Source organism: Pteronotus mesoamericanus, unplaced genomic scaffold (assembly GCF_021234165.1).
Source record: "Pteronotus mesoamericanus isolate MK-2021 breed Mesoamerican mustached bat unplaced genomic scaffold, CSHL_Meso_final contig_116, whole genome shotgun sequence".
In the NCBI taxonomy this organism is placed as follows: Eukaryota; Metazoa; Chordata; class Mammalia; order Chiroptera; family Mormoopidae; genus Pteronotus; species Pteronotus mesoamericanus.
In genome coordinates, this window is record NW_026555027.1 from 9171278 (window position 1) to 9190216 (window position 18939).

The window sequence follows — 18939 nt, forward strand, 5'->3', positions numbered from 1 at the left end:
AGGGGAGATTGTGCATTGAGGGGCCTGGAAAAAGGGAGATTATTCTGACAATCCAAAGATATGTTACATCTTAGACGCAAAAAGACAATGCACCGGCTCACTTAAGATAAAGATGGACTTTTGTCAAAGAAGCTACAGACCTAGGCCACTACCACCATGACCTGCTTTTAGTTAAGAACTTTTGTGTTCAGATCAGTCATTCCATGTGGTTACTTTCAGTCTCTGTGTGTAGAGCCTCCGTGCTGGCCTCCCCTGAGTGTGTCAGGGTTAGTATGTGGCCCCTTTTGCATCCACGGCGCTACAGGACTGAAGAGGTCTGTCTGCCTGTGGGCATCAGAGCCCAGTAAGGCCTGAACAGGAGCTTGCAGCCAAGAAAGGAAGGGTTCATCACTTTTAGGGAGTGGCCCAGCCCGGAGTCACAGGAGGGCTACTGCTCAAAGACCTCGCTCCGTGATGGCTTCCTGAGATGGGTTGTATAGGGGGGAAATCATTAATCATGGTAACTCAGGGAGCTGGGGCTGTGGTTAGGGCTGTGGTCCCGTTTGATTGGTTGGCGCCAGAGTACGGGACGATGACCAGGGCAGCTGGCCCTGGTGTCAGCCAGGGTGTTGCTTCTTGTGGTTTCCCTGCTTTCCTGGGCCCGCAGCTGAAACGTTATCTTCAGTTTCACTGAAAGTCCCCGTCCACAGACCCAAGGCTTTGTTCCTAAGATTATTCAATACTGATCAGAACCTTATTTTCTTGAGGGCTTAATGATGAAGGGCGTAGTCAGGGTGCTGGAAGAAGCCAGCCTGAATCAAAAGGAAAGAAAAATCCTGTTAAAGAAATGAAGCTTCTATGTGGTTTCAACAAAATTAAATGTGTCAATGTGAAACATGCCTTTAGCACACAGTAAGTGCTCAATAAATACTAGCTGTTATTAATCGGCAGTTGTTGACTTTCTCTTCAAAACCCGGACAGCTATGGCACTGCCCTGCTTCCTCCCCAGGCGGGCACTTGCCGGTCCCTGCATTGTCTCCTTAGCAGGCTAGAGAGGTCTAAACGTGTTGCCTTCGGTCATCATAAAGGACCCAAATCACCATGTCTTGAGGTCTGAAGGTGGGGAGAGGAGGCAAAGGAAGCCCCCGAGAGCGCCTCAGCTGTGGCAAGGGTAGGAAGGGGGGGTTGTAAAGGTGGGGCTGGGCCCCCGCCCCGTGGAAGGCCGGTTCTAAAGGTGGAGACAGGGTATGGGTGGTGGGGCAGGCACGGGCCACATGGTCCAGCCAGGGCACCCTGAGGCAAAGATCCCGCTCACTACATGGCCGGGGGTGGGGGCTGGGTGCCTCAGTGTCCTCATGTGTCTCCTTGCGCTGCGGTGTCTGTCCCCACCAGGCCTCTTGGTAGAGGTTCGGTGCCCGCTGGCCTCACGTAGGTCAGCTCTGCATCCCACAGGCGAGTGCGCCCAGGCGGGTGAGGGGGGTGGGCCTGGGTCCTTGGTTCTCAGGGCGGACCTGGGGCTCGTGAGTCCTCGGGCTGGTCGGCGCGGTGGTCCGAGGGGCGGCTAGGGATCGGACGCCGGTTCCGGGACCTGCGGGGGTCTCGACGGCCCTCTAGCCCCTGGAGTGGGACGAGGGCGGTGGGGAGGGCAGCCCGGTCACTTCCGGCCCGGTCAGATTCTGCGGTCATCCTTTCCACCCTTCTTTCGCCTCACCGCGCTGGTGCGTTTCCGGCACGTCCGTTCCTAACAGACCCGCTCACGATCCCGTGGCCCCCGGAGGGTGAGGCCGGAGGTCGGAGGCGGGGCGCAGAGCTAGCTGTCCGGATGCCTGAGTCAATGAATGAATCAACGGCTCGAATGAATCAACGCCGCGACAGTGCCCTTTCTGGGTAAAATGGAAACTGCAAACCCAGCGTTTGGGGGGCGAGGAGTGGCTCTCCTCGCCCACGTGGCAGGAGCGCAAAGTGGCGTGGGTCGCCGAGGCCTGGAGGGAGGGTGGCAATAGGGAACGGCGGGAAACAGAGTGGGATGTGGATTCGATTTTCCCAGTCCCGGAAGAGGGCGGAGTGGGCGTGGTCTCCTCGGATGCCCCGCCCCCGCCCCGCCCTGGCGCAGCGCGGGCCCCGCGGGTTCCCAGCGGCGCTGAGGTCACGAGGAGACGGCCTGTCGTCCGAGCCGAGCGCCTGCGCCGAGCGGGACCAGAGCGGAGCCCAGGCACTAGCGGAGCCCGAGATCCGCGAGCAGGGAGACGCTGACGCGCACGGCCCCCGCCGCCTCGGCAGGCCGGCATGGAGGAGTGCCGGGTGCTCTCCATCCAGAGCCACGTCGTCCGCGGCTATGTGGGCAACCGGGCGGCCACGTTCCCGCTGCAGGTACGCTTACGTAACGCGCGGTGCCCCCGCGCACCGCCGCGCCGACCCGCGGCGGGGTGGCTACAGCCGGACCGCGTGACCTTGGCTGGGCCACCGAGGTAGCCGCAGGTGCCCGTCTGGAGCGCGGAGAGCCCGACGCGGGCTGGGAGCACCTGGTGGGCTGCTGCGGATGTCCCAGGACGGGAGCGCTGAGTAGGATAAAACCTCGGTGCGAGCTTTGCCCACCGGGCATTTGCCACCCGTTCCCGCTTCCCGGCTCCAGCAGGCGCGGTTCTGTGCCGGCGAGAGGATGCTTTGGCTGGGACCCTGCTTCGGAAGGAAGGAGACTGATGGGCAGGTGTTTACAGTGCTCACCTGCTGGGCGCTGCATTCTGCTCTTGCCCACTGTGGGTCAGGATGCTGGGAGGGAGGAAGAGAAGGAAGCTCGCGGACATTGGGAAGCCCACTGGCTAGAGTGGGCCCCCACCCTGCCGCTGACCATTCCTGGAGGTGGTCGCCGGAGGGAGGTGGGGCAGTGATGGTCTACCTGCAGGTGCTGGCTCTGTAGAAGAAAAGCCCACGGCCCAGTTGAGGCCCTTGTAGGGGTTGGCTTTAAAAGCTGCTCCTAAATGTGTTCATGTTTCTGTCTCGGGCGTCCTCATGGGCTTCCCTCCTGCCCTCCGCAGCCTGTCCTTGGTGACGGGGCCCCTCTTTCCTCCTGGCTCGCTGGCTGAGCATTTACTGTCTCATGTTGCAGCCCTGAGGTGGGTGTCCCTTGGTTGGGCAGGAGGAGACCCCATGGGGTGTCGTGCTGGGCAAGAGTCAATACCACGGTGCTAGTCACTTCTTGCTTTGTGGCCCAGCAGGAGCGCTGGGTGGTCCTGGCAAGGTGGGGACTCTTCTGGACTGCCCGCCATTCTGTTGATATTTGAGCAAGGAGCAGGCGTGGCAGGTCCCAGGGCTGGACCCCACAGGACATAAAGGGCCACCCGCAGGGTGCAGGCTGGGCAGAAAGACCATAGAAAGGGCCAGAGCTTTGATGTAGAATTTGAAGGCTGACCTGAGACTGCCAGGGCCAAAGCCTGAAGAGGAAATAGTGGAGCAGAGACTTGAAGGTGGAGAGGTAACAAGGGTTCAAGCTCAAAGTGACCAGCCACCCCTGATGTGTGAGAAGCTCCACAGGTCTTGTCCTTGTCCCTCCTGTTCTGGCCAGCAGAGGGCAGACCTGGGGGGATAGTCAGGGGGCTGACCTGGGGCTGCCCCACAGAGGCCATTCCCGTCCCCTGCTCTGGAATACCGGCTTACTCCTCGCTTGTTGGGGGAGGGGAGAGGAGGCATGGCAGACAGGCAGATTGTGTGCTCGGGGCCACTGGGGTGTGGCTACTGGGGTGGTGGTGTGCGGAGCTGCCCGGTCACTGGAGCAGAGCAGGGGCAGCCCAGGATGGCGGAATCCGGGGGCTCTGGGAACAGCTGCAGCTTGCTGTCGCAACGGTAGGAGCGGCCCCGGCCTGGCCTTGGCCAGGGAGCCATGGGACTGCCCTTGGCAGAGGGTGTGCAGTTCCCTGCTGGCTTCCCTGTGCCCTCTGCCCCGTTCCTCCTCCCTGTCCACCAGTACAAACAGTTCCCTTCCTCTGCTCACCAGGGTCCTGGTGTGATGGCCTTTGTTCCTGAACTCCCAGGCATGTACCCTCGACATCTGTACCAAAAACATCCTTGTCCAGTTACTCAAGGGAGGTGCCGTCTGCAGACTCCTCCTCCCCTCCTTGGGAGAAGTACCTCTCAAGGACACAGCTGCAGCTTTTACCTGGGGTTTCCCCAGGGCCCAGCATCTTTACTTGTGGGCACGTGTGTTGGGGTTTATGGGACATAGGCTGGGGGGTGGTGAGGGTCATGTTGTATCATCTCCTCCCTCCTGTCATGGGGGGGTGACACCTCTATCTGCTATTGAACCCAGCCCCACACGTGTTCCCCTCAAGGTTTGTGAGGCCCAGGAGGAGCATGACAGGGCGGGGTCATGGACAGCAGGGGGCCATTCAGTGGGTTAGTGACCTTGAAGAGGCCACCTTCTGCACTGAGCCACCGGTGCTCTGTTGCCTCGTGTGTGGAATGAGCGTGATGCTGCTGCACAGGTTGTTTTAGGACCAGAGGAGATGGGGAGTGCGCACGTTTCTCTGAGGTGCCCGCTGTGGAACGAGGTGGGCCAGCAGCACCCTGGAGTGCTTCGTTCACCTGTCCCCGTGCAGGAGGACTGGACGCCTGGGGCACCCTCAGAAGCCGGAACCCCTGTCAGGAGGGGATGTGGGTGGGCCCATATTGCCTTCCCTGTGTCCTTTGCCCTGATTATTTCCTCCTCCTAATTATAGAAATAAGGGGTAGTTTCGGGGCGGGAGGTGGAGGGAGCTGAGGAAAAGGAGAAAGCCAGGTGGTCCTCAAAGCATGTCCCCCTCCCCCCGCTACAGTTGGATCTCAAACAGGACTGTGTTAGCTTGGGTGACCATGACAAATACCACAGACTGGGGGGCTCAGACAGCCGACGTCTGTTCTGCCCCAGTCCTGGAGGCTGGAAGTCAGATCAGGGGGTGGATGGGGCAGGTCTCCCCCGAGGCCTATTTCCTTGGTGTGTAGATGGGGCTTTCTCCCTGTGTCCTCGCATGGGGGTGGTTCTGTGTGCCTGTGTCCTAATCTCTTTTATGACACCAGGCATGTTGGATCAGGACCCACCCTAGTGACTTTGTTTAACCTCAGTCACCTCTGTAAAGGCGTCCTCTTTAAATAATGTCCCATTCTGTGATGCTGGGAACCAGGACTTCAACATACGGATTTTGGGGGACATAGTTCAGCTCATGACAAGAACAGTTCCCAGAAATTTTGTCGTTCACTGGGGTCTTTCTCCATTTGCCCCCTCAGCGCTGCTTTGACCGGGGCCCGCACAGGCTGCCTTTGGCCCAGGCCTCGCTCTCTGGCATGATCTGTTAGTACTACAGGGTGCTCCCCACCCCCACGTCTGAGCACCGCTGGAGAAGCGGGAAGATGAGTGGGGTTGGCCCGCTGATGGAACTTGCACCAGCCTTTGCCACCATGGGACAGAGGTGTCCCCTAATGCTGATGCCCTACGGCTAGAGGTTCCAAGGTCCAGCTCTTTCCCATGGCCGAGTGTGGAAAGAGAATTTGGAAATGACTGGAGAAGGTAGTCCCTGGCTGGGCCACACAGATTTGCCCTCATGCCACTCAGAGCGCGACTGGAGGCTGTGTGTGGTGGCGGCTGGAGGGGCTGCCTGTGGGGACTGATTTGGTGTCCCCTGGTGTTGGCCTTGGAGTTTGAGCTCAGGAACCTGGTCCTGCCTTTCAAGCTTTTCTCTCTGCAAAGCGATGCCAAGAAAGAGAAGACTTGAACCTCGGTAGATTTAAGCAGAGTTTTTTATTTGGGCCCAACTGAGGACGTGCCCGTGAATGGAGCTCCAAGAAGCTTGGAACAGTGTCTGACTTGAGGAAGGTGAGCGGGTACTTATATAGGCAGGAGGACAGAAATACCATGCTGCACAGCAGGTGCAGCAGGTTTGTTAAATATATTCAAGGATGAAGTCTGACATCAGGTGGGGAGAATGTTCAGAGAAGGTAGCGGCGTCAAGCACCGGGAGCCAGGATTCATGGGAAGGGGTCTGGAAGCAATTACTGCTACGTATTTATCAGGACGTGGAAAGAATAGGCACTGCCTTCCACAGTCATTTATCTTCTTAATTGGAACTGTTGGAAATACACGTGGCCAGCCCCACGAAAGACCTTGGTTAGAGCACAGTCAACGCTAACCAAGGTCTTCACTGTGTTCCCGTGGTTACTGATCAGGCTGGAGCAGCCTGGACACTGTTTCCTGTCTCAGTGAGGACTGCCCTCTTGGTGATCAGATGGTGCCTGGCTCCCAGGGCACCGCCTAGACAGAGCCTGGCCCGAGGCGCTCTGTGCTCAGCATGGTGTGGAGTATGGCCTTCAGGGCCGAAGGTCCCCAAGCTGCTTTTTGCCAGGTCCCAAAGCCCAGCGCTCACAGCCCAGGCAGGCGGAGAACAACGTTGTACCAAAGAGAAGGGAACAGAACCTTGACCCTGCTTTTGGATTCGTTTCTGGGCTCCAAGTCCATAGTACATTTTAACAGTTGGGAAGAACACAGTAATGTAACCAGCGGCAGAGGAGGTAGCCTGAGCTCTAAACCCATTTAAATACAGCGTCACTGAAATAGAAAGGCACTTAAGGGGGCGGCTCAGTTTGGGGCTGCAGAAATCAGCCTCATTCTCTGACCTTCCTGATCGTCCATGCAGGGAGCGGGCCCTGGCTGGGAAACCTGGATTCAGACTCCCTGGGCCACAGTAGCTGGGGCAGGCGTGGAGGGTCCCGGGGGATGGCGGGAGCAGAACAGGCGCTACAGGGCTGCAGGGACCTGGGTGCATGAGCCCCGGTGTTGGTGTGGGCGGCTCACTGCACGTTCTCCTGGAGACACCACTCGGTCCCCAGGGGTCGCTTCAGGGCCATAAGGAGCTATTTCCAACCTCTCGCCTTTGAGAACCCCCTGAGCTGCAATGTGGCCTTCTTCAGAAGGTCTCTGTCTCTTGATCAGGCCCTTGGAAGATCTTTACATTTTTTCCTCAGAATTCCCATGATAGAAAGGGTCTTCTCCAACAGGATTGCATTCAGAAGATGTTGGAAGAATGGCACCCTGCCCTTTAAAAGACTTCGTTTCTGTCTTAACGGTTTTCATGGTGGCACGTCGTTAACAAGCTGTACAAGAGCTGCCACCAAAAAGCGTGCCTCTCTCCTGCCCCCTGCGGTGGCCATCCACTTCCTTGGAGGGACCCACCGGGTTTGGGACAGGCCTGAGCGTCCTCTGGAAGGTTCCCTTGTGCTCTCTAGGCCACACTGAGCTGCTGCTTTCCTCTGTGCTGTATGTGACTCTCCCATTTCCTTCTGGAATCCTCCACTCTGACTCAGACTTGCTCCAGGCCTGGATCATTGGTGGTGTTTTAGCTGTTTCTTCAAGCAAGCCCAGAATTACTGATAATCTTGATTTCTTGGTTTGAGACTTAAGTTTCTCTGTTTCTCTTTGCCTGTCGTGGAGAAAAGCAAGAATTTAATTGGTTCTCATCTTTTCTTCCTGTTGTGTGCACGTGGGGTATGTATACATGCATGTGCTGTGGGCATGGGTATTCCTGTGTACATGCACATTTGTGTGGGGACATGTGTGCTTACATTTCGGGCATAAGCTCATCTGTGTCCCTGTGGGTACATGCATGCACGGGCATGTGTGCGTGCAGTTTTCTTGTGTGGCATGGCTGTGCTCTGCCTCTTCTGTTTAAGTGACCACCCTCACAGGGCAGCGCTGCTGTCTCTGGAAGGAGAGGGAGCATCTGCCAGCCCGTGGCTTCCACGTTGTGGGGGCTGATCAGCATGGCGGCTCATGGTCTTGGTGGTCCCCAGTGCACACCCACATGGAGCTTCTGAACTAAAATCAGCCAGTTCTAATGACAAAGTGACCTGGAAGAGTGACACTGTGGAACAGAATCAGTGGAGTTTCTAAGGGAGAAAGAAGGAGGTGTAGGGACATGGGCCACGCAGAGCAGGCGCCCTGGTCCCCATTTTTATGCAGTGGCCACTGCGAGCTGGGGAGGAGACCCCCTCTCTTAGGGCTTTGCGTGCAGCCCCACACGCAGCAGAACCTGACCTACCAGCCCGCGGGCCCTGCGCAGGCCTGGCAGGAGCGTGGTCCCAGCGTTGAGCGCTGCAAACGTGGAAGCCAGGAGCGGGGCACACTGTGCTGGTGTGTGTGCTGGGAGTGGGCCTGGGGCTGAGGTGACGGGATCCAGGGCTGTGACAGCAGAGGCAGGGGCACACACACGGGACAAAGTGGCCGTGGGACCTATGGCAGACCAGGGAGGCTGCTTCGGGGGAGACAGGGCTGTTCCCATAGGCGTTCCTGTTGGAGGCCAGGAGTGCTGGGTGGGGAGGAGCTGACTTGTAGGGCTTGCGGACGGGACAGGAGGCACTCAGCCCTGAGGCTGACCAGGATGACAGCAGGCACACGGCTCGTTCATGTCCCTTCTTTCTCAATTCTAATTTCCTGTAAAAGTGGTTAAAAGTATTACAAAACAATCCGTAGTCAGCGTTCTTGAGGGACAGGGCCCTCTGCTGCCTAACATACACCACTCCCCTGGGGTCTGGGCTGCACTGGAACATTCCAGCACTTCCCCACCGCTGCTGTGAAGAGGGCGGGTGGGATGGCAGAGCTGGGTGTGCCTCGCCGTCAGCACCACGGGTGGGTGATTCAGCCTCGAGGTGGTGGAGGTGGGTGTGCGGCCACGGGGGCCTGCGTCACCAGCTGAGGCTGACACTGGAGCGCTGCTTCAGGTCCCCAACACGTGCAGCCTCCCATGAGGGCTGTTGTACCTGCAAAGGCCGCCTGAGGTCAGTACTGGGGCAGAAGATGGGCGCCTGCATGGACTGAAGACCCTGATGACGCCCTTGCGTTTCCGTCATCCATCTTTGTGGCTCGGAGACCACGGAGTGTTGGGGAGCTGTCCCCGGGGGCACATGTGCTGGCAGGAGGAGGAAGCTGGAGCCACTTCTGGGCCATCCCACAGGCCTGGACTCTGACCCTGGCGATAGGCAGTCTGAGATTCAAATGTCTCCACTTCTTCGTCTGCCACGTGCGGAACATGGATTAGCATTGACAGGCAGCGTGTTTCACTCAGGGACCTCCCCAGCAGTGCCCCGATTTTGATGGGCTGTGAACCTCAGTGGCTGCTCTCAGATCTGAGTCTCCTGACTCAGCAGCTCAGTTGTGCTGACGTGGTCATTGTGGGCCCAGCCTTTCTCAGCGGCCGGAATGAAGTTGTGACATGCTCAGTCGGGGCAGACTTCCCTGCCGGGGCTCCTAGTTCTTCTGGGGTGGGAGTGCTTTTGCTGCCGGAGCCTGAGGCTGGGCTTTCGCTACCACTAGCCTTTATTCAGAGGCACATGGGATGGGGGGGCTCATCCTGGGGGGCTCATGGTTGGCCGGGAGCCTCAGAGCCACAGAAACCCCACCAGGTGCAGGTGTAGAGGGTCCGAGCAGAGGCCTGGAGGCTGAGAATGGTGTCCTGGATTGAGAGGCGCTCACCCAGGTTCCGGAGCGTTCAGGGTTCAGAGAATGGCCAGAGTCTCTGCAGCCACAGCGTAGGCTTCATGGAATTGGGCGTGGCGGGGGGATGCGCAGCCCTGGGGTCAGGCCTCCTGCCGCGGGCAGCGGCAAGCCCTTGGAGTTGGGGTTCAGGGGGTACACCTGGGGTCCAAGGAGGGGGTGAGGAGAGTGGCGGTGCGGAGACTCACAGGAACAGGAGGGAGGCGCGGCTGGAGGGGCCGGCTCTGGGCTGTCGCAGCAGAGGCAGGACTCTGGCTGGGGTGGGGAGCACCAGCCCCGACCCGTGGGACCGGGAAGGAGGGCCGTGCGGGGGTCCCTGCTGCGGCCAGGGTTGGTGGAGGCGGTGCTCCCGCTTCTGTCGAAAGGCCTTCCGTCCCCTCTCCCCTGTCCCGGGCTGAACTAGTCCATTCTTCCTTTTTTCTTTTTTTAATGGCAGTTTATGTTTTTATAGCAGCTGCAGGGAACACAGATGTGCACAGATGGGTGGCGCATCACGGGACCGCTGCCTTGGAAGCCAGGGACGGGCGTTGGGTCCTCCCATCCAGACCGCGCTGGCTGTCTGCCCGTCAGTGGTCAGCATCAGCGGGAAACTCCTGCCTCCAAGGGGGCATGTGATTAGGCCAGACTCACGTGAATGCTCCGCCTTGTGCCACAGAACAGTCCCATTCGTGGGCTCCACCCAAACTCTGGCGGGGTTGTGCACGGGGAGCAGCCACCAAGGTCTTACAGCACCGCCTCCCCTCGGAGCCCTGTAGGCTGTTTGAGCTTCGGGTCTGTTCTCACCTGTGAGGACATGGGGACCAGCAGTCTGCCCCATCAGTGGGTCTAATACAGGGTGCTCTTGTCAGTCAGTAGGATCCACGTGGCATCTTGGTCTGTTCCCCATGCCCTGCAATTTTTGTGCAGGCTGTTAAGGGACAGGAGCTCCGTCCTGCCCTGCACGTTGAAGCTGGATGCCAGGGAGAAGCCAGTGCTATGTGGGGGGAGGGGGGTATCTGTCTGCATTGACCCCTGGGCCAGGAATCAGCCTGTTTCTGGCTCCCCTGGGGGTGGGGGAAGAGGAGGTGCAGCAGGCTGGGGCCAGACCCGAAGCAGAGACCACGGCAGTCATGTTCTCAAACGATTCATGGTAATAGAGACAGTTGTTACTGGGAGAACAGAAAAAGGAAGCACAGATACAGTGCAGGAGACCCCTGCCAGCAGCGCAGTGCCCGCCCACGCAGGATCAAAGAGAAGAGGCTGGAACTTAAAGCTGGGAGAAGCGGGTGTTGCAGGGGTCGGGGATGAGGCGTACGGGGAGTGAGGGGAGAACCACAGTGTGGATGTCACTGCTGGGATGTGGCCCTCCCCTCGCCCCAGTCTCCCCCGCCCGTTGGCAATGCCCAGCGGGAGCCACTGGCTGAGCAGGGTGCCAGTTCCAGAGCCGCAGCCCCAGCGTCACAGGGCCCAGCACTGGGGGCGGTTTGAGCCGAGCCTGCACTGGAACAGCAGGAGGCCCTTCCTGTAGGGCCCCAGGGCTTTGCCTTGCATGTCTGCCCCCGCATCCTGTGCCCGTGCTTCGATAGGCGCCCTTTGTGAGCCTGCGGCCCTGACTGGCCCTGACTAACGCGCCCATGTCACTGGGGGCATTCGAAGTGGAGATGGCAACCAGGGGCCTGGCGCTGGCTGTCATTTCAAAGCAGAAAATAGCGACGTCAAGTTTGCCAGCGCTGAAGGATTAATCACCCACATCCAGAAGCGATGGAGAAGATATTTTTGGCAGGGTTTTCAGGAATGGTGTCGTCGTTGCTTCACATCCGTGTCTTTCGAGTTGACAAGAATTTTGAAGGATTTAAAATGCTGCCAACTGTGTCCAGGAGGCCATGAAATCCAGCGAGGAAATTTGCCAAGTACCAATTTCAGCTTTTTACTTTAATGAGACCTGACTTTTTTATTACTTTAAGTTCTGATAATACTGGCTTGAAATGTTTTAAAAAACAAATTCTAAGTGTGTAGCTCAATGAATTCACAAAGGGAACGCACCCGTGTAACCACCACCCCCGTGAGGAAACGGACGGTGAGCACCGCAGAGACGTCCCCTGGCGGCCGCCGCTGTCCCGATTGCTGACACCAGAGATCGTTCTGTCGTTTTGAACGTTAAGATGACACTCGGAGGTTGGTGGGTGGTGTTCGGCTGAAGAGGGAAAAGGGCGTGGAAGCTGTTGGTGAGCCGACGATGGCAGGGCAAGGCGGCCAGGCCCCTGGGGCCAGCCGCGTCCCTGCACATCTGTCCTCTGTCTCTCTCTCTTTCTCTCTCCGTCTCACACTGTCTCCCTCACATTCAGTCTCTCTTGCCCTGTCTCTCTGGGAGGTGGTACAGGGGACGGACCCACTTCTTACCTGTGCCCGCCCCCCAAGGGACCGGTGTTTTAATAGGTAGCATGTGAAGTGTCTGCTTCAGCTACTCCACGGCTTGTTGAACTCCCTCCTCCCTCCTTGGCTGCCTGCCCTCTGCTCCCTTTCTTGTGGATGGTGCTATAAAAGATAAAGGCAGCCTTTGTCCCCCTTTGATGGGGGGCGCTTGGGGGAGGGGGAGGTGTAAAGGTCAGTGGGCCCGATTGAGGGGAAGTCCTGGGGTTGACTCACACGGTGTTCCTGCTCCTGGGCCTCTTCGCCCTCATGCAGCCCTGGGTCGGTCACTTCTCCTGCCTCAGAGCTGAGGGCACGGGCTTGTCCCCAACTCCTCACCCTGCCAGGGATCACTGTTCTCTCACTTCCCCTGGGTGGCTTCTGGCTTCCACTGCTTGTCTGAGGCTCCATGGGATGGGGCCTGGGGTGGTGGCCCTCAGTGGCCTCAGCAGTGAACTTCCTGGTGGCGCCCTCTGGGGTGGGCCGGAGCCAGGCCTGGGGTCTAGAGCAGGGCGTGAGGGAGCCAGACGTGAGGAAAGGCCTGTGGTGTGTGCATCTGATCAGGATCAGCGCATCCTCCTCCGGCCCCATGCTCTGTCAAGGTTCGCAGAATGAAGGGTTAACCAGCTCCTGGGCTCTCGAAGTCACCAGCGTGCAGGCCACTTAGACACAACTTTCTCTTCTCTTTCATTAAACAAGAGCACCTACCTTTTATGAACTTAGCTTTGAACACAGTGACAGTTTAACTTTCCTGCAGTCATCTGCTTTGTGTGCTATAAATAAACTAACTTGCAAAAAGTTGTGTTGCTGTTCCCATGGCAACAGAGCCCCTTCTCCTTCGCCCTCCCCCTTCAGAAATGCTCCTCTGGCCCCTGAGGCAGCTGAGCCCTGGGGGCCAGAGGACCCCCGTGGCAGGGTCGATCCCTCTGTTGTGAGAGTGAGCGGGTCTGTGACTGTTCTCAGGGCACCCTCGGCCGGGTCTGGGGGCCTTCTCGCCAGCGGATGCGGCGCTACAGGCTAGGCTCCCGGGGAGGGACTGGGAGCCTTTGGCCTTGCTGCGGGGGCTTTAGCCTCGCAGCCCTCGTTCAGAACAGACCAAACCTCGGTGCCTCCTGGGCTCCTTTGTGAGCTCTGTTAGGTGGCATTTCTAGAAGTCATCACAGGTACTGAGTCCCAGCTGGTGGCGAGTGGACTCCGTGTCTCAGCCCCTCAGGCTAGTTGCTTCCCAACGCGTTTTCTACATAAGAGAGTGAACGAAGCCATCACCCGACACCGGCACCACCCAAAGAGGGGACATGGAGCCTGACTCGGAAGAACCTCCCGGTCCGTGCGCCCGGGGCCTGGCCTGCGTTAGCTCCCCTCCTGCAGGCTGGCCACCAGGCCGGGGCCAGGCACCTGCTGTGGGTCACTGTGAGCCCTGCGGCTCTCTCACACCTGGCCCTTCTCTGTCTTGCAGGTTTTGGGGTTTGAGATTGATGCTGTGAACTCTGTCCAGTTTTCAAACCACACAGGTAAGGATGGCGCTGGCTCTGCTGAGTTTGGGTGTGAGAAACGGCCCTATTGAGATCTGGGGCCTTGTCCCCTCATCTGATGGAGAGGGAAACAGAGCCCGCAGGGTCGCCCCTTGTAGAGGGTGCTCTCTGTCAGGGTGGAAGGCTGGAGTCTCCTGTGCGTAGGAGTGGCCTGCCCCTCTAGTCTCAGCTTGGTGGTTTTGGGCTGGCTGACCTGGGCAGGCAGTGTAACCAGGGGAGGTGGCGCCTCAGTGTCCTCCTCTGTAGAACAAGGACACTATCCTGGCACCTACCCTAGGGCTCACGCCTCTCATGATGCCATGGCTGCGGGGATGGTCCCCCCTGCTGTAGGCAGACGTGTGGGTGGACCCTGGTTTTCTCTATTAGAAACGGCTGCCTGGGGAAGCACAGTGCACGGGGACCTCGGGGATTTCTGGACACTGAAGCCTTGGAGCAGAATTGCTGGCTGAGGGTGTGTGAGGGTCGGTGCCCTTAGAAGGCCCTATGGTCAGGGCGAGCCCCCGGTTCCTGGGCTCCCCAAATGCCCCTGACCCCATGCTCTGCATGACCACAGAGGCAGGAGGACAAAGCCTCCTTGGTTTTTGGAAGTGTCCCCACGTTGCCTCTTTGAGATTACCCTGACCCTGGGCATGGGGCATCCCAGAAACGCCTGGCACTGCGCCTTTGCCTCAGCCCTCAGGAAGGGTTTTCTGTAATCCTCTGGGGTGCCGTTTTTCTTGGAACGGAAGGCGGTTATAAGTCACGAACAGGGAGGGAAGAATTCTGTGCAGGTTTGGAGGAAACGGCTGCAGTCCTCACTCAAAGTCCTTTTCTGCTTTCACTTTGCCGAGTGTGCTAGGTGCTCTGAAATTTGTAGAAGTCCCAAAAAGTTTGGGTCGCTTCAGCAAACTTCCCTGAATCCTGCATGTTTTTACTGCCTGTTTTAACTACCTTCCCATTTTTCTTTTTTTTAAAGTAAATGAGCCAAACTGGCTTGGACAATAAAGGATGGAATTAAACTTACTGGTGAATATTATAGTGTTGCCGTAATGACATTAGCTCAATTTAAGCAGAGGTCCGGCTTAGAAACTCCTCCTGCCCTTCTCTCCAGATCCCAGGATTCAGGGCGGGGGGCGCTTCTGGGCGCTCCCTCGGTGATTGGCTGCTTCTGAGCTCCTATGGACTTTCTCAGGTGATGGGGAGCTGGCCATCCTGAGGGTCTGAAGCAGAGGGGGATCCTGCCCACCCCAGGAGGGTGCAGGCACGGTTAGGGCCAGGATGAGGGCTTCCTTCCCCGTGGGTCCCCTGTGGGTCCTGGGAGGGCCTCCCCACCGATAGAGATGAGCCCTCTGCCCCCGCCGCAGCCTTCTCAGGCAGCCCCCACTGTGGGTGACTGGGAGCACCCTGTGCTTGGGCCCACTGAGGCGGCTACCTGAACACCCTAGTCAGAGGGCTTCCAGGGGCTGGCCGTCCCCAGGCCACTGCCATGGCTCAGGTGCCAACCCCAAGGCTTGGAGAAGCCAGGTGAGACCTCACTGTGCCCCTGAGCCCATGCACCCCTTTCCCCCCATTCCTCTCCCCCGCATGTGTGCCCACACCCTGCCGCTCAGAAGTGAGGCCGGCCAGTCTCTTGAACCCACTCCCTGTGGCAGTGTGGCACCTGGCACCTGCGGGCCACACGGCCCCCTGCTCCCGAGGAAAAGGGTCACATTGCCTGCTCTAAGTATAGCGCACCCATGATGACATGTCTGTTCTGTCCTGGACATGGGACATGAACATGCTTTTTTTTTTTTAAGGTTTTATTTATTTATTTTTAGAGAGAAGGGAAAGGAGGGAGAAAGAGAAACATCAGTGTGTGGTTGCCTCTCGCGGGCACCCTACTGGGGACCTGGCCTGCAACCTGGACCTGTACCCTGACAGGGAATCGAACCAGTGACCTTTTGGTTCACAGGCCCGTGCTCAGTCCACTGAGCCACACCACCAGGGCCTGGGCCACAAACGTTCTTGATATTTTTGCCTTTTTTTTTAACTGGAGGCACTTGGTTTATTTATTTTTTCCACATTCCTGCAGCGAGCATCTCTCGTGGCCTGAGTGTGCAGCAGGAATGTCTTTCTGTAGGGGCCGTGTGTGAACTCGGCGAGTTCATCCCCATCTGCGAGTGTCCTTGTCTGACACTGCGTTCCTCAGGCTCTCTGGCAACAGCCTTGCCAATGTGTTGTTTCTACCATGGGGTCCTCCTGTGCCCTGAGCGCATGGCTCCAGCTGCCTCGGGAGGTCAGCCACATACTCTGTATACCTTGCTCAGCAAGCGGCCCCACGGATCCCACCCTGGGGCCCCTGAGCCCTGCCAGGTTCTGCTTGCTGTGACCTGCCAGCTCGTCCAGGTCAGACATCCCTTCTTTTTAAAAAAAAACAAACCACACCAAGCCACATTTTTATTAAGACATTTACATGCAGTAGCATTAATTTAGTCATAGGTACAATTCAGTGGTCTTTAGTCACAGTACACAGCTCTTACCACGATATTTCCAGAACATTTTCTTGCCCCAGTGGAGGCAGCTGCACCTGTTAGCAGTCCCTCCCATTCCCACTTCTCCCCAACCACCAGTCTACGTTCCGTCGGTGGACTTGCCCATTAGACTTGAATGTCCATGGAATGGGATGATAGGCGGCCTTTTGTAACTAGCTTCTTATGCTGAGCCTGACGTTTTCAAAGCTCATCCATGTCGTAACATATCAGAGCTGCATTCTTTTTTACAGCTGAATAATATTCCACCTTGTGTGCCTACCACGCTTTGTTCTCTATCCATCCAGCCATTGGTGGCCATTTGGGTTTATGAGTCGTGTTGCTCTGATCACGTGTCTTCATGTGTTTCTGTGGATGTGTTTTCTGTTTCCTCCAGGGTGTACCTAGGAGTAGAATTGCTGGATCAGATAGGGACTCTGTGGGTAATTATTTTAAGACCGTTTTCCAAACTGGCTGCGTCATTTTGCACCCCCACCAGCGATGTGTGATGGCCCCAGTTTCTCCACATCCTCGTCAATAATGCCTGTTATAATTGGTCTCCCTTATTCTTACCATCCTCGTGGGTGTGACACGGGGAGCTCGCTGTGACTCAATCCGAAATCACTCTTAAGATTGAGAACAGAAAGCCAGACTCTCTGGGGGAGGGCAGGGCCGCCACCTTTCCTATAACAGTAAAATAGGCAGTAAAACAGGCAGTAAAACAGGCAGTGGGAGTGCCAGGTGGTGCCCACGGCCAGGGAGTAACCATTGAGGCGTTGCAACTTCTGTGCCGTTGAAGCCTGGAGCACCCGGAGACAGTATGGGTGTTCCAAGAAAGCTGAAACTTTATAGAAACTGAGCTGCTCTGGCTGGTGTGATTCAGTTGGTTGGAGCGATGTCCTACAAACCAAAAGGTCGCAGGTTCAATTCCCGGTCAGGGCACATGCCTGGGTTGCAGGTTCCGTCCCAGGTGGGGCAAGTGGGAGCGGCAACTGATTGATGTTTCCCTCACATCAGTGTTTCTCTTCCTCTTTCTCCTTCCCTAGAGGGGTCTCTCTAAAATCAATAAACATGTTCTCAGTCGAGGAGTAAAAAAAAGAAAAAGAAAAAAGAAGAAACTAAACATGGAATTCCATGTGATTTTCACAAGTTGTTAAGTCTTTTTTTCCGTAACCATTTAAAAATGTGAACCCTGCCCTGACTGCTGTGGCTGAGTGGGTTGGGCGTCGTCCTGCAAACTGAAAGATCCCCAGTTTAATTCCTGGTCAGGGCATGTGCCTGGGTGTGGGTTGGATCCCGGGTTGGGGGCGTGCAAGAGGCAACTGATGGATGTTTCTCTCTCACATCGATGTTTTTCCCCCCTCTTTTTCTCCTTCCCTTCCCCCCTCTCTAAAAATAAATTTGAAAAAATCTTTTCTTTTTAAAGAAAAACTTAAGGAAAATGAAGCTCTTAGTTTGCAGGCTGTACACAAACATGGGGCTGGCCAGACTCGGCCAAAGGGCCAGCTGGCTGACCTCTGTTCTAGGTCAGTGTTCCTCAGATTTGCGGGTATCGTTCCTGGGGCCTTGTTAAAACGGAGCGCTGCCCCACCCCGCGATTCTGACTCAGCAGGTCTGGGCAGGGCCTGAGAACCTCTCTCTCAGACCAGCCCCAGACCCAGGCACGGCCCAGGTGCCGGCCTCAGGCCTTGCTGTGGATAAGGAGGGTCTGTCGTAATAACGAAAGATGGATTGGTTTGGGGTAGTGAGGCTTTGGGGGCTGAAAGGGACAGGGGTGACCGTTTTGGGTGGTAGGACAGTCCAGGTGTTCCTGGGGCAGACCTCCCGGTGCCAGGGGCCAGCCTTCTTTGAGCAAATACCTGTCCAGGACACCACCAGACGCCGCCGGCCCCCAGTGGACACCTGAGCCGGAGGGGGCAGCCCTGTGCTGTGGAGGGGCTCATTTGGACTCACTGCCTGGCCTTTCTGACCCTGAGGATACCCAGTTAATGGGGTGGTCAGATCCCACCCTCCTGTGTTAGTTCATGCAGGTGTCTCCCACGGAACATACAGCCGTGCGTTTGCCCCCGGCCGGAGGTCCCAGGGACCTCGCCGCCCCTGCAGAATCACCTTAACAGTTGGAGTTGTTCCAAAATCAGGATGGCTCCGGTCCATGCACATAAGATGCCAGCAGAGGGAGCCGTTGCCTTGTCTACCCCAGACCATGCTGCCTGGCCAGGCCGGGGTCCGCACCCTGTGGTGCATATGGAAGGTTGTAGGGATCAACCCTCCCGCTGTTTTTACTTACGGATCTGGAGGCACATACTTTGGAGGGCCTCCCATGGCATAAAGGACACCAGGAGGAATTCTCACGGGTGGAGCACAGGGTGTCCCTGATGTGGCCCTACCCCTGGTGAACGGGGAGCCATTGGCCTGCCCCGATCTGAGCCTCTGGGCAGGGGTTCCCGTGGCTTCCCCCAGGATGCGCATGCGTCTGTTTGCCTGCAGTGAACGCTTCACCTGAGGACCCATGAAAGAAGGCCAAGCATGTGGGGCCTTTTTTTAAAAAAAAAAATTATTTATTTTTAGAGAAGGGGAAGGGAGGGAGAAAGAGAGGGGGAGAAACATCAGTGTGCAAGAGATATATTGATCGGTTGCCTCTTGCACACCCCTAACTGGGGATCTGCCCCGGAGCCCAGGTATCTGCTGGGACTTAGAATCAAACCGACCACCTTCTGGTTCTCAGGCTGGTGCTCAGTCCATTGAGCCACACCAGCCAGAGGCTGGGCCTGGTGCTTATGTCACCTTTGGCTCTTGGTCAGGAGTTGATCCAAGACTTGCTTTGGATCAAATCACATCTCAGTCCTGTGGGGGAGGAGGGTGGGGCTGGGACCCGACGAGCCCCCACCTGCCCGAGTGCCCAGGTGCTGCGATCAGACAGCTCAAGCCTGGACAAGGAAGTAGGCACAGGAGAAGCTGGCAGAGCAAGCCGCTGCGACGTATGGGGGCACCTCCCGGGGGCTCCTGCTAAGGACAGGGAGCAGTTACACAGCTGTGCAGGCTC

The 18939-nt window shown here is 57.4% G+C and overlaps 1 protein-coding gene across 1 annotated transcript in view; it reads left to right on the plus strand.

Annotated features, from left to right (window-relative positions):
- Positions 1-2133: 2133 nt before the first annotated feature.
- PDXK (pyridoxal kinase) overlaps positions 2134-18939 on the plus strand; it is a 28043-nt gene continuing 11237 nt past the window's right edge. Inside the window, exons 1-2 of the mRNA XM_054578798.1 lie at positions 2134-2349; positions 13335-13389. Of these exons, the coding sequence (XP_054434773.1) occupies positions 2266-2349; positions 13335-13389 (139 nt within the window). The 5' untranslated portion in view covers positions 2134-2265. The remainder of the gene's footprint in view (positions 2350-13334; positions 13390-18939) is intronic.